This window comes from Typha angustifolia, chromosome 15 (genome assembly GCF_048772165.1).
Source record: "Typha angustifolia cultivar Huaian chromosome 15, ASM4877216v1, whole genome shotgun sequence".
Lineage (NCBI taxonomy): Eukaryota > Viridiplantae > Streptophyta > Magnoliopsida > Poales > Typhaceae > Typha > Typha angustifolia.
Window position 1 is genome coordinate 19910205 of NC_133253.1, and position 25509 is coordinate 19935713.

Here is a 25509-nt window from a genome sequence, read left to right on the forward strand (position 1 = left end):
AGTATTAGATGTCATTTAGCAGCAGTCTAATATCTAGATGGAATCTCGATGGATTAAACAAATTGGTCGGGTGCTTAATTAATGTAATAGTTTGTGATTTGATTAATCGTAACAGTTGTGCTCTCACTGTCTGAATGAATTTTTGTAAACGCACTTCTAGGTAGCTACGATGATAGAATAAACGAGATTGCTTCTTTAAATCTTAATTAAGTATGGTTTAAGCTTTTAATGGAGAAATCACTTAGAAAGCATATAGATAGACCTGGCCTAATAAAGACGAAGTAATCGAAAGAATTGCAGGAGATTGATTTGACTCACAGGGAGCAAGAAATTAACGTCATCTCTTGATCATGAGAATTGACAATTATTTCTGTTGTACGTACTTAATAAAACTAAAAAAAAACTCGTACAATAATTGAGCTGTCAAATTGGAAATCCAAAGATAGCCCGGTCCATTAATAGATCTTAATAATTAGGAAAGGTTATAAAAGTAACTGTCGTCGTATTCTTACATTAACCACCAATCACGAAGAATTATTCTGTTCACTGCAACATAGCTATTCATTTGATTTGATTTTATAAAATATAGGCTTTGCTTGATTCAATCTTAAGCTTGAATAGACTCCAAGCAATTTAAGCTTAAAATGTATTCGAATTAAAAATAATAATAATAATTAATACTTTCTCTCATTCTTAAAATTAATTTTGAAGCCAAAGTTAGAACAAAACTCAACGCAATTACACCCATAGCCGCTTGGAAGTTGGAATTAGTATGAGCAAGTTTGTCAATATAATCTTTCCAATCTTTTCTTATCTCTCAAGCTTTAGCCAGCTGGTAGGAAGGAACATGAAGGGGGAAAAAAAAAATTTAACAAATAAATCATATAAGAAGTGGAAGTGTAAGGATATGCATGACCCGAGAGTGGACAGAAATCTAGGGAAAGGGAGTTCAGCTTTTATGGCAGATGATTGCAGTGGAAACGAAGGAGAAGGGTCCCCTTTGTGATGAACACCAAGCTGAGCACAGCCTTCCCCCCTTCACATGGCTCTCTTCCCTTCTCTCTCTCTCTCTCTCTCTCTCTCTCTCTCTCTCTCTCTCTCTCTCTCTCTCTGTGTGTGCGTAAAAGTCCAAACCAACACTTGGGTCCTCTCTCTCTCTCTCTCTCTCTCTGTGTGTGCGTAAAAGTCCAAACCAACACTTGGGTCCCTCTCTCTTTCTCTCTCTAGTGTGTCACTCTGACCTTGTCAGGCTTTTATCCAAGCCATCCTCCTCACTCTCTTTCCTCTACTATTTAGAAGTTTGGACCCTGACACACCCCAATCAAAACGAATCTAAACCCAACTCACATCTATCTATGTTCTTGAATCGCCCCGCGCTCTCCATCGTCCCTTTCACACTAGCAAACACAACGACCCACCTAACCCGCCACCATGTTCGCGTCTTCCTTGTTGCTCCCCCTTTCCCTCCTTTACCCCTCACGTGGCGGTATTAGGCTAGTCTTTGTTTTATCTAATGCCTTTTGCCTTTAAGACCCCTCAAAATTGGGTCTTTGTGTGCTTGTTCTTATATAAGCTCGCTTTGGAGTGGGTGCAGAGGCAAGAGGCAAGAGACGGAGGAGGAGGAGGAGGAGGAGGATGGCGCTTGAGGCAGTGGTATTCCCACAAGACCTATTTGGTTTCACCATGAAGGAGTTCTTCGGCTTTGGTGCTCTGGAAGAGGAGGAGAAGGAGGTAGCGGTAGAATGCGAGGTGGGTTGTGAGCAAGGTGCGAAGAGGAAGGAGTATGGAGTGGATTGGAATTGGGACGCCTCTTGCTCCTCTATGGTGCAAAAATTTGAGGAGTGGGATGGGAATTCCCCCACGCCGGAGGCCATCCAGGAGGCTGTCGCTGGGAGGCGGAAGAGACGGCGCACCAAGAGCGCCAAGAACAAGGAGGAAGTGGAGAACCAGAGGATGACTCACATTGCCGTCGAGCGCAATCGCCGGAAACAGATGAACGAGTACCTCGCCGTCCTCCGCTCTCTAATGCCGGCTTCCTACGCCCAAAGGGTCAGATACTCACACCCATCTTTCTCCTTCTTCTTCTAGCTCATGGTTTGAGTCCCCTGGTTTCCAAGTTGGCAAAAAGGAAGCACCTTTTTGTTCCACATTTATCTTGATGCTTATGATTAGTTCCTGTACATAGGGTGACCAAGCATCTATAATCGGGGGAGCAATAAACTTCGTCAAGGAGCTCGAACAGTTGCTCCAGTCCCTGGAGGCCCAGAAGAGACTCAAGCAACGCTCCGACGCGGCCCCCTTCACCGGCTTCTTCGCCTTTCCGCAGTACTCCTCATGCACCAATCGGAGCGCGAATGCAGCGACAACCGCCATGACAGAAGAAGCGGCCACGGAGGACAAGTACTCCGCCGCCGCCGACGTAGAGGTGACCGTGGTGGAGAGCCATGCCAATGTCAAGGTCCTTTCGAGGCGGCGACCGAAGCAACTTGTAAAGATAGTTGCAGGATTGCAGAATCTCCGGCTTACCACTCTCCACCTAAACGTGACCACTGTCGAACAGATGGTGCTCTACTCTCTTAGTCTCAAGGTACTACTATAAAATTCATCGTTTTTTCCAACTGCAAGAAGTGTAATTTGAAAAGCATTGTGATATTTTTATTTTTCTTGGTTTTTAATCGATATAGGTGGAAGATGATTGCCGCCTTTCGTCGGTGGATGACATTGCAACCGCAGTGTATCAAATGATTGGGAGGATTGGAGAAGAGCCTACTTGTAAATAATTTAATTGTTTGCATGTAATCCTAATTACAGCATGCTAAGCACTTTCTCTTCTTTGTGTTTGCTGAAATGGTTTGGAGTGCAAGTAATGTCCTAGTCTCTATAACGAGTGCTCAAACCTTTGTAGATTTGTATGACAGAAATGTTGATCACAACCTATGGAGGATGTAACATGGGCCATATGTAGTGCTCGAAATAAAGGAATTATGAGCCCAAGTGGGTTGTGGAGTGATTGTGTAAAAAAATTTGGGGACATCTTTTTGTATCATTAAGGCTCACAGAAAAAGTTATTGGAAAAGTAAATACTAATAAATTTCTTATATATTGGAAAAGAGACAATTGATTAAGAAAAAGAACAAAAAAAATTCTACGAATGTGGGTCATTTTCAAGCTGGTCCTTCTCCAATCTTAACATGAATGATTAAAAGGTGAAAGGACTACTATGATAGATCTCTTATCATGAGGTTCATAAAATATTAGAGGATGTTTCCAATGTACTATCTTACAACAATATACTAAATAAAACGAAAGGGGGAGAGAGAGAGAGAGAGAGAGAGAGAGCATTAAAATTTATTTGTTTGTTCCTTTTTGCTTCACATTTTCATAAAGCAGTAATTGTTTTTTAATAAGAACATAGGCCCACTGTACAGTGACATCGATGTACTTCTTCTCACTCTCTTCTCTCCCATATGGACAATTAGAAGGCAGCATTCGCCTTTAAATTAGCAAACCAAGCTTGTAACCTAACTCCTGTTGTTAATTATGCAATCACAGTCTTAAACCTATAGGTGAAGACTGAAAAGATTAATGATTGATTGCCTAATAAAAGTTAAGGGATTAAGAAAGTAGTCAATTAGACCTATTAAACCTGGAGAATATAAAAAGGAAAAAGCAATAACCAAAAAAAAAAAACACAGAGAGGGATTTGGACTTCATTGGCTAAACCTAACAGGCTAACACCATGTCTTTGACATGAGGAATGCATGATTATACATAGATTAAAGAAAAATGATGTTGAAATGTATGATACTTCTCATTAAGGGGAATACAAATAGTAGCAAATAGAATGCATGGAGATCTTGAAAGCTCAAATGCATTTTCTTATTAGCACTCGTGAGAATAAGTGAAGATTAACTTTCTATTGCTTACCTTCTATGACATTGATGATGCCTCTGAATCCTTCTTCTTGAACAGCTTATAGGCTTCAAAGGTCAATCAAGTGGTTTGACAGTTCAGGATGCAATCAGAAAGGAATCCCTGCAGAGTGTTCCGAGACATCTCCTTTGAGAAAGATGCCAAGAACTGCTACATCAGATAGATCTCCAGGATCAAACCTACCAGACATTGGACTTGATGCTAGACTTAAGAATGAATTCTTCCCCTCTGCGATCATTCTTTTGGCAGTACCCTTGTTTTCTATTCTTTTCTTTTTATTGCATCCTCCGAAATCTCTGCTCAATTAGTAGAGAGGTTATTCTTTGACTGAAACCTAAGGTTGAGTACAGAGGACCAAACCTTTCTATTGCACTTATGGCCATCAGATAATACAAGATTCTGAACGGTGAAAGCATGATAACGTAATAATAATAATAATAATAATAATAATAATAATAACAGATACGTCCTCATTTTGAATCCTAACAAGTACCACAAGCTGTATGCAAGTTGAAAACTGTGACCATAGTAAAGTAGATCATGTAAAGAAAAATGTGGCCACTGTACCTCCAGTGGCCTGTAAACATGCAGATTAAGGGAAAGCAGATGGTCCAATTGAACTTTAGAAAACAGTTGAATATGCTTATGGATTAATCCATCTCCTTTTGTTTAATAAAAAAATAATTGCCTAAAGAAGGGAACATTGTTACAAGAAACAAACAAGATCTTATGGTTCAAGAGTCAAGCTTAATTGGAAATATCAGCTGTTATCGAACAACGGAAAGGATACAACAAAGAAATCGGCTAAAGAATATTATGGTCCATTACTAGTTGTTGTAGTAGTTGAACATGTCAGCTATGTTGTCTTTGACCCTGCTCTCCAAAAAATGTTAACTCTGCCATTTCCTTCTATGCACGATGGGATCTATCAATATCCCTACCATTTGACTTTACTGAATTTGATCTTGAAGCTACTGTTAGTAAAGAATCAACATTGCCTATCCAAGCATCTCTTTCGTTTAAGTATGGTGGACAAAACAGAGATAGACAATGTGAAGATATCATATGTGGACAAGAACTGGGAGCACCGACAAGGCAATAACGCATGCAATTAATTGACGTTCACAATTAGAATAATATTTTTCAGTAAGTCCAGGGATAATAACATTGATCTTTCTTCAACTATCACTTTTCTAACTTGGCCTAACTTTTGCTCAACCAATGAAGTTAAAGTTAATGAGGTTCAGCAGGGATCAACAGCTCTATGAGAAAGGAAAGAATTGTAGGCTCTGACATGGAGATTTTGTCTCGGAAAAGATGATAGACAAATTGTCACGATCATGCAAACAACTATCTAGAAAGAACTAAATTCCATTAGAAAGGAGTTTATATATACATAGATACATGAGGTTTTCCAGGCCCAATCTGTCCCTATGTTTCAAACTTCAGCCCAACCCTAGCTAGCCAGAAGCTGAATTGAAGACAGCAGGCAAATGTGATGTCAGACTGCACATCATTTGTCATGCATTAGGTATTCAGGATCTTACACTGTTCCAGTATAAAGTTATAGACATTTTAAAGACTAGTACTTACTATCTAGCAATTTATAATCAGAGCTTGTGATTTATGGTGTTACAACATTTTAAAAACTTTCATGAACTAACTGGAACCTATATTCTTTTCAGAGTACACATGAAGTTCTAGTTATCTACAGCTCAGAAATTAGGCATGTGATAACTATGCAACGATATTAACTTAAAGTGATAATATTCAATGGCAGGATTCCTGCATATCTACTAGTTTGCATAACCACAACCAAATGGACTACTCAGGATCTATGCCATCCAAAGTGATAATTTATTATGAAGCTTCTCAAATCTATACCCTGTGATGTCATAGTTCATGATGGAATTTCTACATATTTTCTTATATTACTATTTCAGCAGCATAAATTACCAGAAGGGAATATGGTAATGATGCCTCAACAACCAGGCTATGGCAAGAGTGTGACTTTATAAATTATGGAATTCATCTCTCATTGTGTTAGAAGATTTAACATTGATGACAAAAATTTCATTTATGTAAGTTCTGTTGGATACAACAAATTCAGCACCCTCTGCCATTTTCCTGGTTGACCACACAGACTTTAATAGCATTAACTTCTTCACTACATTTACTGACGTGCGAAAAAGAAAAAACAGCGATGAATAGACTTCAGAATGAACGTACATGTAACCAAAAACATAAACTAACTTCAGCAAAGCATAAGGCTGAGGGAATGTTTACCTTATTAAGCCAAGCTGCAGCAACCAAAGTTAGGAGTACTACAATTGGAATGACATGAGTTGTCATTTATATGACCACCAGTAATGATTAGGACCTTAAAGTTAGAATTAGAAGATAATTCATAAGCAAGTTTATGTTCGACAGGAGTGAACAGACAGACAATAATATGCAATTCTGGAAGCTGTGAATGAAGAATGTGTTCGAAGAATATGTAGATCTGTTATTCTTTGAAAATTAATCCATCACACAGGATACTATATATCCAGAAGTTTAGGCAAAAACATGAACATAATTTGAAATGGTAATTTGCAAAAAATTTACGTATGAGTTAAGACATTTGCAGCAAAAGTAATCAGTGTTGCGTCAATCCTAAAGCAATTCATTGATGATTCGAGGAAGAAAAGTATTTAATTGCGTATAAGATATCAAATAAAATTTTAGAAAATCTAAAATCTATCTGACAATAATATGTACATGCTCACAAAGAGATGTAACAGAACCAGAAATGCAGATAACTAAGTAAATAGGAGGTTGCTACACTAGCTTCCTAATGCCATCTATGATACAGATCCACTGTCACCTGAAATAGTTTCATCAGGTACTTAATAACTTTTATAAAAGGTACTAAAAAACTGTGATACCAATATGGATAAATATTTATCAACCTGCCAACCAGAAGAAAGCAATGTACTAAATCAAAGAAAGAGGAGAGTTGTGAGAGCTTATGTTTATATATCTTCCGGAGAACGGCAAAGTGCTACACAATCATAGGCAATTAAAGATTTTGACAGAAGATTATCTCAAGATTACAGCAGCATACATTTTCTTCTTTAATGTTAGAACACTCATAGATCTTAATCAACAAGCATCCAGAATCATAAGAAAAGATATGAACTGTGCAAACCTAAGTCTCTTCTGAAACTTACATTTCACTGACCAACTTGAAGCATGCCAACACACATTTCAGCTGGTCCAGTTGTATACGCATCACAAACAGACAGGAACAATGCATAAACTTATTATTACCATGATTTCAACTCTCCTAGCTTCTATAAAGAGTGTGAGAAACTTCTTCTCCAACACCTTTGATTCCGTTACATCTATCTGTATAAAAGGAGATGGACAAATCCTGAATTGCCAAGACCACTCCGCATACATTGATTGAAGTATTCGCCCTTGTCCACCTTCACAATGGGAGAATTGAGCTCCTAGCTCGCCCATGCCTTGAGAAAAAGAAGGCCCTACCGCCCGATAAAGATCTTTCGATGTCCAGATGACCCAATTGAGTAGATGCCACCTTCGAAGAATTCCCATGCTTCTCCTTGTTATTGAAGTTCTCTTCTTCCTGAGAATTGGGTTCTTTCTCGTTCTCATTGATTCTTTCTTCCAATACCATGAATGGCGAATCCATCGAAACTGATCTCCGAACAGGCTGCAATCCAGCATCTCCAAGATCACTTGAATCACGCATCCCGGAGCTCCCCCCAGACAAATCCGGCAAACCAAATTGGTCGATTGAAATCTCGGCTCCTGTATTCTGTTCTCCTCCCAGCATCCCAGTTTGGCCTTCGGTCTCGGAGTACGCTAACGGGGGAGAGGAACCCAACTCCCTGATGGGGCTCCCGACAATGAACGTGGACGAATCGGACGGCGGCGCTTCGCCGGCGGGTTCGACGATGTGGGCGCGGCAAAGCGGGCAGTTGACGTGGCTTCTTAGCCAAGTATCGATGCAGGATATATGGAAGGCGTGACCACACTTGGGCAGCAGCCGCACGAGCTCCCCGTCCTGGAACTCGCCGAGGCAGACGGAGCAGTCGGCGGCCCCGAGCAATCCAGCGCCGGCTTTGTACTCGGTGACGGCGATGGACCCGATCGTCGCCTCATCGAGCCCGACAGTCCTGATGTACCACACATGGTGAATCCCGCCGTCCCCGTCGTCCTCGAAAAAGGCGCCGCCACCGCCGCCGCTACCGTCGGCTCCTTGTGTCGACGCGAAGGACGCGGAGACGAGGGACCGGCGGATACGGCGACGGCGCAGGACGGTGCAGAAGGTGAAGGAGAGGAGGAAGGCGGCGGCGAGGAGGGAGGCGGCGACGAGGACGTAGTTCGTGACGTGGGATTGGGACCCGTGGCCTGCGTCGGATGCTGGAGGTAGAGGAGGAGAAAGAAAAGGAGGAAGAGGAGGAGAAGGATGAGTGTCGTCGTCGTTGTAGCCGGAGTCGGAAAGGATCCGATGGTAGGGATCCATCGGAAGGGGTGGGATCAGGTCGGGTCGGAGGGTCGGAGAGAGGCGGAGGCCGGGACTCTTCGCATGAGGGGGAGAGACGGGGGAGAAGGTGGAAGACAAGTCGTTGGTATTTGGAATGGTTCAAGTCAATGGGTGTTAAAGCGAGGGTATTTTAGGTATAGTATTGCTTACGAATCCTGATAGGAAATTCCCCATGTACTCAGAAGCTCCCCATTAGAATTAACAGGTGGAAGACATTTTGATTAAATGTTTCCTTTGGCTTCTAATTAAAGGCTTTATCACTTAGTCAAGGATTAAATTGAGCATTTACCATTTCGCGGGGGGAGGTTGCTTTGGCAGCCAAGCTCTTCTATCTTTAATCCGCGCACCACTCCACAAGTGGTGCTGCCACGTGGAAGAAACTTCTCGAGCTAGATTACGGAAGTCTTGCCGGAAATTTTTTTCTCGAAATTTGTATTTAACAGGATGCCTCTTTATCTATCCTGTATTTTTTATATTTACAAATAGATCCTTCTATTCTCCTAAATGTATATAGAAAACATCCTGAAATATGTTAATATTAATACTATTTAGGATTTTCTTTAGCATTTTAGGTTGGATAAGAGTACTCTGGTAACTTTTAAGTTAACCTAAAATTTAGTAGAACTAACAACATAGTATTTTCTGTATATATTTAATAAAATAAAGGATTCAATTTATAAATATTAAATATATGGTATAAGTAATAAATAGTTGATAAAGGCTGAGTGTTAAATGCAAATGTATATTTTATATTTCTTTAGTTGTAGTGGGTTCGAGTAGATCTATCAGTGGTGGTGGGAGATTAGTGGGGACCAAATTGAGAGAGAGTTGGGGGGCCCAGCGGAGTGGAAAACGGTGGTGGAGTTCGTTTGATCATTTCTATATCGCTTTATACGTCGCATGGTTATTTGTTTAATATAAACCGCGTGGAAATTACGCTCAGACGCGCTATTATTCTCCTCGCATCAAATTGCCACTGAATGAGTATATTTGTGGATTAGGTTTATCATTTTATTCATATAGCACACAAGCATTTTTCTATTTTTTATTTTATTTTACTTTAGAAGTAAAGGGCATTCAATAGCTCCTCGAGTATTGTAATATCAACAGCATGTACATTTAGACTCATCTACATGTGGTGAATGTTGCTTTCAGAACAAGCGGTAGCTCTGCTAAGGTTTCAGCGCCATTTTCTTCTCTTATTTTTTTAAGAACTATCCTTGTGGTTAACAATGTCTTCCTCCTTTTTATCTTTTCTAACCTACATCCCTACAAGACGGGTAGAGGTTCTCCTCTCTTCTAGCGATATTTTTCTAGATAAACTCTTTTTTTCTCTAGATTTGGGAGAGGAATCTATAGTGGAGGACTTGCCCATGAGGAGATTAGGAGAGGCGGAAGTCAGAGGCAGAGGCAAAGGCGGCGAGGTGAGCAACGAAGTAGAAGGTGAAGAGTTTTGGGCGAGGTGAGAGGTGGAGGAGGTGGGATAATAGGAGGAGGGCATAGGAGAATAGTGACAGGAGAGGAGGCTTGAGGATCCCGAAGGATGAAGAGCTAACGGAGTAGGTGGAGGATAAGGAGGAAGAGGCGGCAGCTTGGAGGAGGATTAGGATTGTGTCAATAGCGAATCATCTAGTTTATACATATTGAGCTAAGCCTAAATGAGCTGGCTCCGACTTAGGTTTGGTTTAAAATTAATTTTGAGCTTAAAATTTAGACTCATCTTAACTTAAGTTAAGCCGAACTCAAACCACTCATTTATTTTAACACCCCTAATAGTGCTAGCATAAGAGGCTTTATAAAATATCTCTTATTTTTTATGTGTATTAAGCTTGTAAAACTTTGATTGGAATTATTTACCTGAGAGTTTTTTATAAAAAAATTATTAAAACATTATAAACTAAATATCAAAGCATATTTTTAATTAATACACGATCATTTTTATTTTTCTCATGTCATATACTCTCCTTTGAATGTTTGTGAGACAGTTAGATAGTAAGATACGGTATTTGTATTGAAAAATAAATAAAAATTTTAAAATAGTAAGATTGAGCTTTTATGCATATTTTTAAATATAAATGATATATATTTTATTATAAAAAATATGCCTCTAGTATAAAATATGTAAATACTCAGTTTTCATATTATTATCAAAATTTAAGAAACTTTTAGTGCAAACGAAGCCGCCAAGACCAAGCAAAATGGAAACTTTTCCACGCAGGATAATGCTTTAAGATTTGTTCTAGTCAGCGGAACACCAATGTGAACGCAACTGCGAGGATAATAAAGTTCCATTTGAGTGGAGAACCAAGTAGAGACTCAAAATTAAATTATGATTGCAAAACTAAGCCAAGGATGCACTCTAATAATACCTACTGCGTTCCTCATGTTCATCAATTCGTAAGAAATGTCATGCATCACATGGTGGGCCTTTGGATGGAGACTTGTCAACCACTCAAATCGATTAAAAAAATGCTCTTCTCCTGACGTAATTAAGAGTACCACTTTCCTTCATCTTTATCCAATGTTGAACTGATCTATGAAACTTATCCCAAGCTAATATGCCCATCTCACTAATATGTTTGGTTGCAATTAACTCCGAGAAAAAGGTTAATTGTGAAAAGGAGGTCCATGGCTACAGTCCATTCTCTTGTTTGTTCCAACCCCTCTTTAGCTCTATCCTGCCCTAGTAATTCCCACAAACAAGTCTCTCTTCCTCAGCAGACTATCTCCGTCTCTTCTCCACCTCGGTTGCATCGAGCCATGGTTGCCCAAGCGATGGATCCACAGAGCGTTGATGGTGCCCTTTCTACTAAAGGAGATGCAAAGTATGTGAACTTTAGATGTCAAGCGATATTAGATCCTTGGAGATGCATAAATAACCCTTGTAATCTACTTTGAGCTTTGATGCAGAGGGGCAAACTCTGCAGTTGATTCCGATCAGCCCGCTGATGCTGCAGAAGCTGATTCAGAGTATGTCATCTTTATCAAAATAAAAAGCAAAAAAAATCTCATCTTTTTTATTTTTTTATTTTTTAGAATTCTCAAAGTATTTTGTTAGATAACATATGTGATAACATCCAGATGGGTTTTACTACATACAAACTCCGATCTTTGTGCTCTTCAGTCATCTGATAACGGAGGCCCTCCTTTACCCTCATGGTAAGAGCTAATAATAGCAAGGAATCTTTTACAAATCCATCATATAATGAAAGATCTCGTGTTTCTTGAAGGGCACAAAAGGTGATTGGTTCTGTAATTTGCTTCGCCTTACCTCTTTACAAGAAAATACGATGTCTAGAAGGTAAAAACAACTTCTTTTTTCTTCTTTTCTTTCCATCTGCCTGAAAGTAATGTAGGCAATTACTTGTGTTTGTTAGATGAGGTGGATAAGACAGTCGACACTGTGATTGAGATCGTCGAGGAGGTGGCGGAGGTGACGGAGAAGGTCGCCTCCGATATCGCCGGCGTACTTCCTCGTGATGGAAATCTAAAGGAAGCAGTTCTGAAGATTGAAGACATTGCTGAAAAATTAGACAAGGATGCTGAGATGGCTGAAGCCTTCATGAACAAGGTTATCTTTCAAATTATTATTCACTTTCTATTTGTCAATCGAGTATAATGTACAAGAGTTAACAAAGTGGTATATTTATCGACCATTCATTGCCCTCAGGCCTATGGTTGCTTGTAAGGAAGTGATCATATACTTTTGTTGAAGGATAAATGACATTTATTTTGTTTTGGAAGAGCAGGTTGATGAGATAAGAGAAGAGGAAGACACACTGCTTAAGCCTATCATCGAGGAAGCAGAGGCCATAGAGAAAGAAATAGAAGAACAGGAGAAGACAAATCCAAAGGCAGATCAAGATCAGAAATGATAGTTTACTAGACCAATGACTTTGGAATTGTTCCTTGTTGTAATTACTATTGGCTATACTATGTGAATGTCTGTAAATATGTCTATGATTTCAATTTCGTCCATGTTGTAATCCATGGCATAATTTAGCCTTGGCGATAATTGATTGGCAAGAAGGGGAAGCGCAAAAGATTAGGCTCCCTTGATGAAATGCAAATGAGAAAGCTTGTTGTTAGACAATATATATAAGCACAAATCTATAATTTCTTCTTCATTTACATCAGTTTTTATCTCGTGGTGAATAGATATATGTTAATGGGTAACAAAGGGATTTTAGCCTGCTACTCAAAGGTACAAGAACCTTCATTTGTAATATTTGACCCGCTAATTAATATGTGGTACGATACGCAAGTTTTCATCTTTATCTTTCAATTTTTCATTTTTGGTGTCCTTCAGAGAAAAATAAAATAAAAAATATATATATATAAAGAGAGAGAGAGAGAAAGAGCAGAGAAATAAATTGAGTATTTTTATTTTTTATTTATTTTGGGTGTGTAAAAGTTAATATCAGTCACTCTTTTGTAGATAAGTACACAGCAATAATCCCGGGATATTAGTCGCCATGGCGCTTCTTCTCCTCCGACTTCCTTCTTCACCTCATCAATCTCACCTCTATCCGTCGTTCCCCAAACCTTCGACAACCCGAATCCTCCTCCCCGTTTCCAACTCTCTCCACTCCTCCCGAAACCCTAACTACCGGAGCAGGGTGAGAGGAACCTTTCCTTCCATCGCCACTCTGTTCAGCAGCTCGACGGCCGAAGCAGCAGTTGAGGAGGAGGCTGCGGTGGAAGAGGGAGACGGTCGAGGTAAGCGGTTGATAGCCCAGAACATACCATGGGATTGCACCGCCGAGGACATCAGGGCGCTCTTCGAGAAGCACGGGGTTGTGGTCGACGTCGAGGTCTCGATTCATTTCCTCTTCTTGTTTTGAGAACATTTCAATTTTTTGTGTGCGCACAATTGTTGCCTAGCATAGTGAGTTCTCGCGAATGCGTTCTAATCCACATTTTGCCATGACAAGTAACATATTGGATCCCGAAGTACATTGCCTTCTATGCGAAACAAAAGCAACAGCATCAAGTATGAACATTTTTGCTGTTCTTTTGAAAAATAGCTCCAAACAGGCCTCAATAATTCTTTAAGGATTACAGATTGTTCTCCGCAGGGACGTTTCATCGATGGTTTAGTTTGATGCTATGATCTAAATGGACAGTTGCATTAGTCTTCTTTTAAGTTTGCTAAGATAGCAAGATAGCCAAGTAGCGAGCAATCCTTTTGTATGCATTTCCTGATGATTGTCATCAGATAAAAATAGATTACTTTCCATTTAACAGTCGGCATGCTGATCTTTGTGTACTGGATAACTTTAAATTGGAGATATAATATGTATCGTTCGCAAGTTTGCTTTGTCAATGTATATCTTTTTATTCATGAAATTGAAAATAGAGATCCCGAAGTAGATTGCCTTCTATGTGAAACAAAGCAACAGCATCAAATTTGAACACATTTTCTGTTCTTTTGAAAAGTTGGCTCCAAATAGAACTTATTAATGATTAAAAGGTTGCAACTGGATGTTTCATAGATAATTTTACTTACTTTCTAAATCATTTCCTGATTTGACCATTATATAAAATAGTTACTCTCTGTTTGACCATCAGCATGCTGACCTTTGTGCACTGGATAGCTCTACATTGGAGATTTCATATGCATCTTTTCCAAGTTTGCTTTCTTAATGTGTATCCTTTGAAGCGTAACATTTAAATAGGGGTCTAATATTTGTAGAGTGTAGACAACTAACAAAATTGAGCTTTCGAACAATTTGGATTTCATTATTCCTCCTTAAATATACCTTCCGTTTTTGATAAATGGTCTTTCACATTACTAAGGTATATGGCTGTTTTCTGTGACCAAGCTGCTTTTAATGATTCACTTTATTAGGTTAATCTTCTTCCACATGGTCATGACATTATTCATCATCTTGCTTTTCTTTTGGTCCCTTTACGGAACATTGTATAAGTTGTATACCATGGAAATTCTTTAATCAGATGGTCCTTATTGATCTCTTCAGCTCTCAATGTACAATAGCAATAAAAACAGAGGACTGGCATTTGTTTCAATGGCTTCAGAGGAAGAGGCTCTTGCAGCACTTGAAAATCTTAATTCCACTGTAAGCATTCAAGACCATAGAATCCTCTTTTGAGTGTATAAGGCATTTTATCATTTGTTATTCTATTTCCTTTGTAGAGTCTAGGTGGTAGAATTATCAAGGTAGAGTTGGCAAGATCATTGAAGAAGCAACCTCCTGTTGCCACAGCTCCTGCTCCTAAGTATAATGTGTTTGTGGGAAATTTGTCTTGGCGAGTCAGGTCTCGAGACCTTCGAGAACTCTTCAATGCTAATGGGAAAGTTCTATCTACTGAGGTCATCTTCCAAAGCAATCCAAGGAGATCAGCAGGTTACGGATTTGCCTCCTTCTCTTCAAAAGAAGATGCAGAAGCTGCAATAACTGCTTTCAATGGGAAGGTAAATTGATATCCATGTTGTTTATGATCGTATGATTTAGCATTTGCCTTCAAACGTAAGTATATCATATTTGTGAATATTTTGATATTTGTATTCAATGTGCAATCTTTTTATGATGCAGAGATTTATGGGAAGACCAATTCGTTTGATACTTGGTAAACTACAGACCGACAGCACTGAAGCGAAATCTCATGCAAGTGTCCAACTTGATGAGGTATCTAGCGAGCCAAGTCTTCCTGAGAGTTGATAACTCAAGGTGTAGCTATACGGAGAGTTGTATTTTTATCTTTGTTAACTATAACTACTGGTCACTACAAAAGTTTTTGAAATCAAGGGCTTTTGTTCTTTAAAATTTGGTTATTTGCAAGAGCAAGGAGGCCTACTTATTTTCATATGTAAGTTTGTTGCAGCAGTATAGCATATAGAGCAACTAGATGCTCTAGTAACAAATTTTCTTCCTTTCACTCATCCCATGGAGGTCTCTTGACAAATCTGAATGCAGAGGTGTTGAAAAGTTGTTAATTTTCTGAAGGGCAGGAAGAGTAACATCAATTTAAATCTCCACATGTTTCTGTATGGAGGCTAACAGAGTCATTTTAATAATTTCTTCTGTTACGAAGATCATGCTGAAAGAACTTCATCGACATAAGCATCATATTCGACCTCAGCGAGCAGTAGTCTGCTGAGTTGCGGAGAGGAACAATTTACAAGCGATTTGCAGTAAAAAAAATTTTAGTTTTCTAACCGACAGAAATATGTCTCTCTATTATCAAATTGTAATTTAGATATTTTTAACTGATTTAGCTTTAATAAATCTTAAAAAAATTATTGTGTTTTAAAAATAACGTTAAGAATTACCTATATAAATTATAAGTATTATTTATGTAAAATATATTTTCTAATTTTTAATAATATACGTATCGAATTTAAAAAAAAAGTTACGTATCGCCTATATAAAAAATATGTTCTAATTTAGAAAAAATCGTTACGCGTCACTTATGAAAAATGCATATTATAATTTTTAACGACGTGTGAATCGAGATTTAAAAAAAAAATCATACATCACTCATATAAAATGTATGTTCTAATTTTTAACTTATCCTAATTAAACAGTTATATTAAATTTAAAAAATAATAAATTAATTTAAATTAATAAAAAAAATTTGAATTTGTAATTTGATAATAGGGGTCCAATTAAAAACTGAATATCATTTTACTCCAAATTGCTCTACAACTTACATGCCAAACACAAATTTAACTGCTGTTTTCAATGTAAAGTTGGGAAGGGATTGCTTTCCATTATCCAAACAGAACAACTGTTATCGCTTTTTTCTTTTTTCTTTTTAAAATTTAGGGAAATCCCGTAGGCTGGAGCGATACTTCTACTCAGAAATTATGACAATGCAAGCTACTACACAGAAAAGAGACCGGATATAGCGCCGACTCTTTAAAAAAACGGAGCACGGCCTGAGAATCTCTGAAGGTAGAAAGATTAATAATCACACACAAAAAAGAATTACAAAACAGAAAACGTGTACAACACCATAAAACCAGCATAGGATAAATGAAGAAAAATAGATTCATGAATCACAGATAGTACGGTGCAAGTAGGGATTTGAGTGGACGGAAAGGATTGAAGCGGTCGGGGAGGTTGAAATCGGAGTAACGGATGGCTTGGATCCGCCAGCAAGCCTGGATTTGGCCGGAGTGGCGGCAAATCATGAAACCGACAAGGGAGTAATGGCATAGCAAGGACCTAATGACGGGGACGATGGTGGCAACGACAGGCATCAACGGAAAAGGACATGGCAGAGTGACAGCGAGGCAGAGAAGGAGGAGGAAGAAGGCAAAATAAGTGCGAGAGGGGGAGGGCGACAACCAGTAGGAAAAAGGCGACGACGGATGAGGACTATGAAGGAGCTATATAGGGAAGAGAAGAGGATGGGTGAGGAAGTGAAGGAAGGAGGGAGAAGTTCTCGAGCAAGGAGAGGAGAGGGGGGGAAAGATCGTCGGCGACGAAGTAAACCCTCTCAATGGAATGGCCTCAAACAGAGTCAAAGCCGGCGCAGGAAAGAAACCTTCCTTTTGTTGTTACTCCATTGCCCAATTTTGTGGCATGGGCCTTGAGATTTTGTGCCTAAATTAAATTATTCCACTATTCAGCTATTCTGTTGCTAAGGTTCAGATGAGTTGCATGAAATTCCACGAGTCACACCAAATTGCAATAGATCATGGAGGAGTTCATGCATGCCATTCTGCAGATGACCGTAGATCCCTATGGGTCTGTTCATCGCACGAGATTCACGATAAGAGCATTGAAAGATTTAAAGAGAGTGGACGAATATTTAAAGAATATTTAAAGGGCTAGTGATTCACATATCTCGAAAATGGTTTCACTATTGACTTTTACTAATTCATCGACTCTTTTCAGCACAGAACATAATCCTCCTCCTAAATCTGTAACATTAGTCTTCCATTTGATGGAAGTAGAGCAAACTTTTTCTCGAGGCAATGCCTATATGTCAAAGAAAAGGATTAGGTCTCATTCGCCGTTCCCCAAAGCATCCAAGAAAAAGCTGGCAATGGTCGCGAAAGAGCAGACGTGCGTTAGGTGGCGACTATTCCAAGCGAAAGCAACTCCTTGGCAACCAAGCGATGCTTAAAGCCGTATCATACCTTCTTTTCGTATTGGATGGGGAAAAAAATAACCTACAGGAATAGAATAAAAATAGAGAGAGAGAGAGAAGAAAATGAAATTGGCTTCGGGAGTAGTTAGCTCAGCCGCCATACCAATCTGACGACTGGCCGGGCGCCACGTTTCGGCCCTTTCTAATGTTACCACGTGTACTAGGAGCTGGTAAAAAGTCAACACGTTTGGTGGGGGAAATTGAGAAGGCTTTACCTGTCTTTGTTGAGATTTGTAGCAGGCTTCTGATGAACGGAAATTGTTTGACTCGCAGCTAATTACTTTGAAAAAGTTGGCCAAGTTTAAGACTTATATAATAGTTTAATAGTATAACAAATAAGGTATATGTGTTTTCTAGATTAATATATTTCATAGTGGTAATAATTTAAGGAAAAAAAAAGACCACTTTCGTTGATTCACAAACGAAAATTGAAAGAAAGCTCTTCCTCGATCGTAAATAAAAATATATAACAGTTCACCAAGGTACCTCATGTCGAAGGTGATGTCATGATGACTAATATTTGACGAATGATCGATGTTCTTATTGACCCTATGCCGCAGAGTAATTATCTGATTCTTCTGACAATGATATCTAACTAAAGCACTATGTTACTATAATAACGGCAGGTGTAACGCAGAATACATCAACTCTATCTTTGTTCTCCTGTAGGTTGACCATGCAGAATAGATCATTGAGGCTTGTGGCTAATGGGGATTGGGTATATTATTCTTACTACTAAACTTTTTTAATGTGCAGGGGAATGTGCATAAGAGTTTAGATGCCTTTGACGAGCCTACCACATGTCGACATCGAACAGATAAAAGGGAAATAAAGGCGCCGAGATGCTTCACCAACTTCTGTTTGGCATTGAGTCTTTCCTAAGGCATTCTCATCCATCACAGGCTTTAGGAAATAATAATACTCGGAGGAACATTGGACAAAGTGGACCAAGTCCTACTACTCCTACTCGCTCTCGCTCTCGCTCTCTTTCCAATTAAGCCACCTCTCGACTTCTATATAAGAAGGATCTCCTCCTCCTCTTCTCCTCACATACCAACGCGTTGCAGAGTTCTTCGACTTCTCTTCCAGTATCCGTAATTAAATTCATGGCTTCCTACAACTCCTTAGCTTTGGGTGTTCTTCTTCTCCTGAATTGTGCCACGTGGGGATCGGCCACCGTCTACACCGTTGGTGATAAAAGTGGTTGGACGATTGGCCCCGATTACTCCACTTGGACCAGCGGCAAAAGTTTTGTCGTGGGCGACAGCCTAGGTTAGTTCTCTCACTATCTTTTTTATTTAGAAGGAAAATATTACTGACATGTGAAAAAAGATACAAATTATATGTAAATCTTTGGTCATCGCAGTGTTTAATTATGCAACTGGTACGCACACCGTGACGGAGGTTAGCTCCTCGGACTACGCTTCTTGCTCATCGACCAATTCAATCAGCAGCACTAGCACTGGGCCGACCACGATTGCACTCGACACCGCCGGCACACATAACTACATCTGCGCGATCGCTGGCCACTGCGCCAGTGGCATGAAGCTCTCCGTCACCGTCGCCACCGCCAACGCAAGCTCGCCATCGTCGCCGACACCTCCTTCCGGTACCCCTTCGACTCCGTCGACGCCCACCGCTACCTCTCCTCCCTCCACCACCACCACTCCCAGCACCACTACTAACAATAATTCTGGCGCCGTTGGCCTTCTACCAACTGCGTCAGCTCTAATCGTGCTTACTGGGCTCGTGGCGGCCCTATTCTAAGCCCAGCCAGGATAGAGACAGTGCACCTTGCTCTCTTCTTTTGAGTCACTTATTTCTTTTTTCACGTGTTAGGTGGCTACATATCATTACATTGGGACACATGCTGGTGTTTTAATTATGGTGGTTATTGATGTAATTTTATATCTTTCGCTTCATTTGAGTGTTTGGGATATGCAATATCTTACGAGTTATGTTATAATTATCGGATCTATGCTTTCCTTCTGTTGCTTTAATTGTGGAGAAAGGGATGAGTGGATGTGTCATGTGTGTGAATGGTATTGGGCCTGTTATATCGATATCAAATCATTTGTTCTTATTTTTTTAAGTGGAGGTAGGAGGTGAGTTGGAAAGGAGAATTTCTAGTCCTATAAGGGTTGGTGGATGTTGCGATGGGGTTCGTTGTATTGATATGATATTCATGTGGCTTGCTTTTTGACCTTTATTCCACACCACGGAGATTTTTTTTTTTTTTTTTTTTTCACGCCATGGAGAGATGTTACGGGTCGTTCATGGGCTAAAAGAGAAGAAAAAAAGAAGTATAAATCTTCTGAAGTGATAGGGGGGACAAACAAAGGTGGTTGGCATGAAGAAACTGAGTTCCAAGTTGATGCCTTCGGCCGGGCCCAAAACTAACTGTACAATCCAGATTCAAAGAAAGGAGTTATATAATTTTTATATGCGGTCAGCACTAGCTTTGTTAGAGTTTCGGCCATGTAATTGTCATATAAGTGGTTCCATCGGCACCACCGAATGCTTTTGCAGTGAGGGCTTGAGAGAGTGGCCGTGCGTGGAGGTGGAAAGGGTGGTTGAAGCGCTGGTAGTTGGTGGTGAGCTATGGTCAGTGAAAGCTAATTAGCAACTATATACTCTAATGCAAGAAAAATAATTTGTTCATCAATCGGTGATCCAATAGGGTGCACGCCATAGCTCTTATATGTGGCTATTCTAATCGAATTACAAACTTAGCTTGGCTCACTGGACTTGACTTGATTGACCACTTTCTTCATAAGCTTGGGTCTAACTAGACCCTAAACAATTAAGTGCAAAATACAGTTAGACCCTTGCGTCTTACCAGTTACGATTGACTTAATTAAATAATAATAAAAACTAATAAAATAAAACTCAAGGTTCTTATTGTACAAACCACGAGTATTTCTGGTTTGAATCCATTAGCCCGTGTCCCTTACTCCAGCTTGGCCTGGGTTGGATCGTAACAAGCCACTACTTTTTCCAGTGGATCCACCATTTTATCTTTCTCGCCTCATTTTTCGCGTCATCCAACTCTTTCCCTATCCTCGTTGCGCTCTCCTTTGCCTAGCTCCGACCACAAGTGTTGCAGCCAAGGGGCGCGTTAGTCCTAGCTGACAATCGAGCCTTTCCTCTTCTGCTAGGTCTTTTCATCAAAACTCCTTCGGTTAGCGAGCCGTTAAGCCCCTCTAAGTCATCGCAGACTTGGTGCCTGACTAGTGCTTTCCCATGGGCTTGTCGTGGCTTGTGCTATAGCTAGGGCTCGGGTTCATACTGCCAGCTCAGGATTTAGGTCCGATTTGTTCTGCCTTAGAAAGGGTTGTGTCTGGCTCTGGCTCTGGTCCTACGATTAGTTTGGCCTGCCTAGGATTCCCTATCCTCCTAATGCTTCTCCTCCTTGTGCACAACTGCAGTGTGTGCTCGTCAGTGTCTGGATGCCTCCACCATCTTAGTCCCCGTCGCTGCTTGCTCTATCATCATCATCATCATCATCATCATCATCATCACCTCTCACTCGCCTTCGCCATCATCGAAGCCAAACATCGTGACTTTTGTGGGCGCTTTGTTTTGGTTTTTGTTGGCCGTTATTTTCGATTTTGTTTGTTCTCTTGCGTCTGGCTATAGAAACCATCATTATCTAAGGTCATGCATCTAGAAACTGTTATTATCTAGTTCTAGTTATGAGAAGGTTCGTTTCCGTCCTCCATGATCCCATTTAAGTGAGAAGACTAAACAAATTCTCATGTAACAATGTGACTGCGCACCGACATTGGACATATATTATAATATCAAAACAGTTCAAATTATATGTCATTGAGAGCTTTCAAATCTGAAATAGTAATAAGATAATAGCAGCGAGGAAGTTTCCAATTAGATGGGTCTACAAGCACCAATCATCTATTAACATGCAATGGTACCAACCACCCCTAATTAATTAGTTAATTAATTCACATAATTATTTAGTCGTTCCTCTCCTCTTAGCTGGGCCTAGCTAGCATGGCAAAAGTTACTAGAAAAAAAGACGAGTAGAAAAGCAAAAAAACGAAAAGAAAAAGAAAAGAAAATAAGAAAGGCGACAGAGACACTGTGGATTGTTGTCCTTTCGAACATGACTCACCCTTACTTCTTTTATAACCGCATCTCCACCGTCCGATAGGACCACAGATCCACTGACACGTCGTAGCAAACACCCAAGATTGTTTGCCTCAACGAAGAACCTACCATGTGATTCCCAGACTCGTGCACATGGGTTTAACCGGTACTGCCCTACAGCTGGCTCCTGCACACACACCTGACGTCACCTCTCCAATCACCTTGCACCCAAAACAATAAAAAGCTTTATTTTTTTTTCTTCTTCTTCTTCTACTAATTAAGGAAAAGAAAAAAAAAAGGAGCAGCATGTGATCGCTGCTCCACCACCAACTTCCAAACATGCCCTTGTTAATTCCAATCGCCATCAAACGAATGCAACAGAGATAAGGAGGGTATGATGGGAATAATAAAGGAAAGAAAGAATGCACTAGGAATAATATTACAACGAACAAAGTAAAGGTAACCATAACCACCACTCAGCACTGGATACTCGCCTCTCTCGCTCTCTCATCACATATGTCTAACAAAGCCAAAGCAAAGCTCCACAGATAAATTAAAAATAAAGAAAAGAGAACTAATAAAGTAAAGAAATCCTCAATAATTATAATGACAATACAATGGGGGAGAAGGACAATGCGGGCAGCATCAGATCACCATCGACACCATCACCATCGGGAGATCAGAAGCAAGAGTTGACAGATCTACGTCTCGAGGGGCGATCTAGAAGGCGTAGGCGACGGCTGCGACGGCTGCGACGGCGATCCAGGCCGCGGGGCGGACGCCGTAGGCGCCGCTTCCCTCGGCGGTGGGGGCCTCGGAGGGGGGGAGAAAGGACGGAGGGGGAGAGGGGGGTGATGTGGCCGGAGACATGGATGGGGTCGGGGCCTCGGCGGTGGGAACTGGGGTAGGTGCCGCGGCGGATGGGGTTGGAGCCGCGGGAGCTGGGGAAGGAGGAGCCATGGGTGTTGGCGTAGGAGGACTCACGGGAGCTGGTGTAGGCGGAGGAGACATGGGAGCTGGGGTGGGAGGAGAAACCGGAGCTGGCGTAGGAGGAGACACGGGAGCAGGAGTAGGGGGCGTCGGTGATGGAGTCGGGGAGGCGGAGGGGCCCTGGGCGGAGGAGCTCACTGCGAGTGCGGCAACCGCGATGGCGACAAGGAGGAAGCGAGAGATCGCCATTCTTGGACTGCGAGAGAAAGATCTAGAGAGAGAGAGAGAGCTAGGGTTAGGGTTCAGTGAGGAAGAGGAAGGGGAGGATGGGGATGGTATATAAAGAGGGGTGTGTTGGGAAAAGTCGGCTACACAGGGGTGTTATTTTAAATGATAATTTTGCAAAAAATAATCTAAGAAAAGGAGGAAGACAACTAAGGGTGAGAGAAAGGGGGAGGAGCGAGTGACAGCCGTTTGATAAGGATTTCGTGATGGAATTTTGGGTCCACTACTATTACCTAAACTTATTATCCCTTTTAATCATTAGAAACTATACAATAGTTTTTTTTTTTCTTGTGCGTTTAATATTTGTATTTCTTTTTTGACGGTAGGTTGGAGGGTACGTACCTAACGCGATATTTTAATTCGCCATCGCTGGCATTGCGTTTAGTACAATTATACATAAATTTTTAAATAATTGAAATGGTCGTTGGCTATCTGATCAAGATTGGACGGTGATCGATTTGTGCTCTTGTTTCGGGTCTCCGCGTTCGGGTCTTACCAATATACGCTCGCTTAGACGTGACTGGGACTCGAATTTGTAACAAATTATTAATTTGGGATTTATAACTTTTACGGGAAAGCGATTAAGCCAACGTGGGTCACGCACACGGCACACGGCACACGGCACACGGCACACTCTAGTAGTCTCTGAGTCAGGAAGCTTCGCTAGTGACCGATTAAAATTTTCTGGTCCTTTAAGTTAACGGTTGGGATTGTTACTGTTGACCTGAGTGATAAAGAGTAATAGAAAATTGATATATTTTCATGTGAGTGGAAACAGCTCTTTTTTCCTTTTAAATTTGATTGGATAGAATGTGGCCAATCACAGGGTAATGGTTCACGAGGAGATGCCTGATTCCATTTATTAAATTCTTTATTGGGCTATTAGAACGTGAAGGGCAGATGGAGATTCCTCTTGCTTTCATTAGAATATATCGCCTCATCTTTACCCAAGGATTAAATGGTGGTTCCCGTCCATAAGCATCAGACGTCTCCACTAACGTCTGGCATACGATGTCGATATGTGATATAGTTAATTACTTATCACCTGAAGGTGCGATATATTTGTCAATTTAGGTTGAAGCCCAGCGAATTCTAGACTTATAGGTCACGGCTCTCCATCAAATATTTGTGGCTCTTAATATGTTATCATGTGTCACACTTGAATAGCTGTACTCGTCGTTGTGCGATCCTGCCCATATCACACCACCACTGGTTTCAAAGATTTCTTGCCAAAATTCAAGTTGGCTTGATACAATATATTTCATTATTCAGGCAAGATTTAGGGAGGGACAAGGTACAATTGGGTTAAAAGGCGCATATTGGAGAATGAGATCCCTATTTTTATTGTCAAGAGAATAACTTCCAGATCACACCCATTGGCACTTGGCCATGTCAATGTGGGTCTTTTAATGGCGTCGCTCTAAATGCCCAAATAATACATTAGAACATGGATAGAAGCAGAGTCAGAATCTACAATTAGAGAACCAATTAAAAATTCATACAACAAACTTTTCATATTTTTTTGGCTCCGAAGCAGAAAAGGCAAAAGGATGTTGTTAGTATGTTTAAATGTAAGGCTTTTGGTACCCTTTCCAATCTCTGCCCATTCCAATCAATGTCTTCAAGAATTTTCACTTTTGGATAACAATGTGAACCAAAAGCCAATCAAAGGAACTTCTATGAAGGCATGAACCGCGGAATTTAGCGAAGAGAGAAAAGCAAGTGGATCACAGAGAGAAGATAAGCAAAACCCACTCCACTGACTTGACCATTTACGCTACTTTGGTTCCGTCTGGACCTACCAATAGGCTGTACCAGGTTGGAAGATTCTATCACCACCACATATTACTCCTTTGCTCAAACTGCCAAAAGCAAGCGGCGAGAAGGACACAGTAGCTGTCTCCTCTTTCCAAGTGGAACCACTAGAACTCGGGACCGTGCCAAGACAGCTGGCACAATGACACCCCGCCAATACACCCATTGCTGCTGATAAGCTTGTCTGATCGAGGATATCCAAAAATAATAATATGATAAGCTCATAGCAAGTGGTCAGGTGAATACAAACTAAAAAGGAGCAGAGCATTTAAGAATGTCCTGGATCATGCCACTGCAGTCAAGGTTCGCTCTAGGAAGGATGCAGAGACGGCAGAGATTTGGTTGCCTTCGTAGAAGTTCCTTTGCTTGTGCCTTGTTCTTCTTAACCATAATGCCATAAATGTACTCCATATCTAAAGCATATAAGATTGGCAGGTTCTTGCCTAGCCGAGTCTTCCCTAATCAATGAAGTACTCAAATCAACTATAGCCATAATCTATCTGAAATAGACTATCTCAGAAGCGTGAACTGAACATTTTACAGTAGAATCTCGCCCAAATCATTATACAGAGTACGATCAAACAAAAAGTACACATAATTTATACCGGGATAACATGTCTACAGGCAGGCATGCAACAATGTTCGTAGTGAACACCTTAACTGATCTTTACCACAAAAAAAAAAAAAAAACACCTTAACTGATAATAGCCAACGAGCTTATCTGGAAATATGACAACCAACTTATGACCGCTTACTTCAGC

General features: G+C 40.5%; 5 protein-coding genes across 5 annotated transcripts; 4 read left to right on the top strand and 1 right to left on the bottom strand.

Moving 5' to 3' along the window:
- Positions 1 to 1416: 1416 nt before the first annotated feature.
- LOC140778747 (transcription factor bHLH94-like) lies at positions 1417 to 2994 on the top strand. The gene is made up of 4 exons (XM_073123599.1): positions 1417 to 1486; positions 1595 to 2049; positions 2186 to 2587; positions 2685 to 2994. Exons 1-4 carry the CDS (start codon positions 1432 to 1434, stop codon positions 2778 to 2780), a joined length of 1008 nt encoding a protein of 335 aa, XP_072979700.1. The 5' UTR covers positions 1417 to 1431; the 3' UTR covers positions 2781 to 2994.
- Positions 2995 to 7001: 4007 nt separating this feature from the next.
- LOC140779549 (RING-H2 finger protein ATL52-like) lies at positions 7002 to 8589 on the bottom strand. Its single transcript, XM_073124655.1, has one exon. The coding sequence runs from the start codon at positions 8465 to 8467 to the stop codon at positions 7406 to 7408; it is 1062 nt and encodes a 353-aa protein (XP_072980756.1). The 5' UTR covers positions 8468 to 8589; the 3' UTR covers positions 7002 to 7405.
- Positions 8590 to 11048: 2459 nt separating this feature from the next.
- LOC140779184 (uncharacterized) lies at positions 11049 to 12619 on the top strand. Its single transcript, XM_073124172.1, has 6 exons — positions 11049 to 11313; positions 11399 to 11458; positions 11570 to 11647; positions 11719 to 11789; positions 11866 to 12059; positions 12238 to 12619. Exons 1-6 carry the CDS (start codon positions 11117 to 11119, stop codon positions 12361 to 12363), a joined length of 726 nt encoding a protein of 241 aa, XP_072980273.1. The 5' UTR covers positions 11049 to 11116; the 3' UTR covers positions 12364 to 12619.
- Positions 12620 to 12920: 301 nt separating this feature from the next.
- LOC140779183 (small ribosomal subunit protein cS22) lies at positions 12921 to 15392 on the top strand. Its single transcript, XM_073124171.1, has 4 exons — positions 12921 to 13302; positions 14470 to 14568; positions 14646 to 14924; positions 15046 to 15392. Exons 1-4 carry the CDS (start codon positions 12964 to 12966, stop codon positions 15169 to 15171), a joined length of 843 nt encoding a protein of 280 aa, XP_072980272.1. The 5' UTR covers positions 12921 to 12963; the 3' UTR covers positions 15172 to 15392.
- Positions 15393 to 18552: 3160 nt separating this feature from the next.
- On the top strand, positions 18553 to 19600 carry LOC140776993 (blue copper protein-like). Its single transcript, XM_073120893.1, has 2 exons — positions 18553 to 18883; positions 18978 to 19600. Exons 1-2 carry the CDS (start codon positions 18718 to 18720, stop codon positions 19376 to 19378), a joined length of 567 nt encoding a protein of 188 aa, XP_072976994.1. The 5' UTR covers positions 18553 to 18717; the 3' UTR covers positions 19379 to 19600.
- The last annotated feature ends 5909 nt before the right edge of the window (positions 19601 to 25509 follow it).

What these genes read in the sequence shown, in the direction of transcription:
- LOC140779549 (XM_073124655.1), bottom strand. Translation starts at nt 8,467, where the DNA reads ATGGATCCCTACCATCGGATCCTTTCCGACTCCGGCTACAACGACGAC.
- LOC140776993 (XM_073120893.1), top strand. Translation starts at nt 18,718, where the DNA reads ATGGCTTCCTACAACTCCTTAGCTTTGGGTGTTCTTCTTCTCCTGAAT. An exon ending in TGTCGTGGGCGACAGCCTAG is followed by an intron (nt 18,884 to 18,977) that starts GTTAGTTCTCTC and finishes TGGTCATCGCAG; the next exon opens with TGTTTAATTATGCAACTGGT.
- LOC140778747 (XM_073123599.1), top strand. Translation starts at nt 1,432, where the DNA reads ATGTTCGCGTCTTCCTTGTTGCTCCCCCTTTCCCTCCTTTACCCCTCA. An exon ending in CGGCTTCCTACGCCCAAAGG is followed by an intron (nt 2,050 to 2,185) that starts GTCAGATACTCA and finishes TCCTGTACATAG; the next exon opens with GGTGACCAAGCATCTATAAT. An exon ending in TCTACTCTCTTAGTCTCAAG is followed by an intron (nt 2,588 to 2,684) that starts GTACTACTATAA and finishes TAATCGATATAG; the next exon opens with GTGGAAGATGATTGCCGCCT.
- LOC140779183 (XM_073124171.1), top strand. Translation starts at nt 12,964, where the DNA reads ATGGCGCTTCTTCTCCTCCGACTTCCTTCTTCACCTCATCAATCTCAC. An exon ending in TTGAAAATCTTAATTCCACT is followed by an intron (nt 14,569 to 14,645) that starts GTAAGCATTCAA and finishes TTTCCTTTGTAG; the next exon opens with AGTCTAGGTGGTAGAATTAT. An exon ending in TAACTGCTTTCAATGGGAAG is followed by an intron (nt 14,925 to 15,045) that starts GTAAATTGATAT and finishes TTTATGATGCAG; the next exon opens with AGATTTATGGGAAGACCAAT.
- LOC140779184 (XM_073124172.1), top strand. Translation starts at nt 11,117, where the DNA reads ATGGCTACAGTCCATTCTCTTGTTTGTTCCAACCCCTCTTTAGCTCTA. An exon ending in GCTGCAGAAGCTGATTCAGA is followed by an intron (nt 11,459 to 11,569) that starts GTATGTCATCTT and finishes GATAACATCCAG; the next exon opens with ATGGGTTTTACTACATACAA. An exon ending in CTGAAGCCTTCATGAACAAG is followed by an intron (nt 12,060 to 12,237) that starts GTTATCTTTCAA and finishes TTGGAAGAGCAG; the next exon opens with GTTGATGAGATAAGAGAAGA.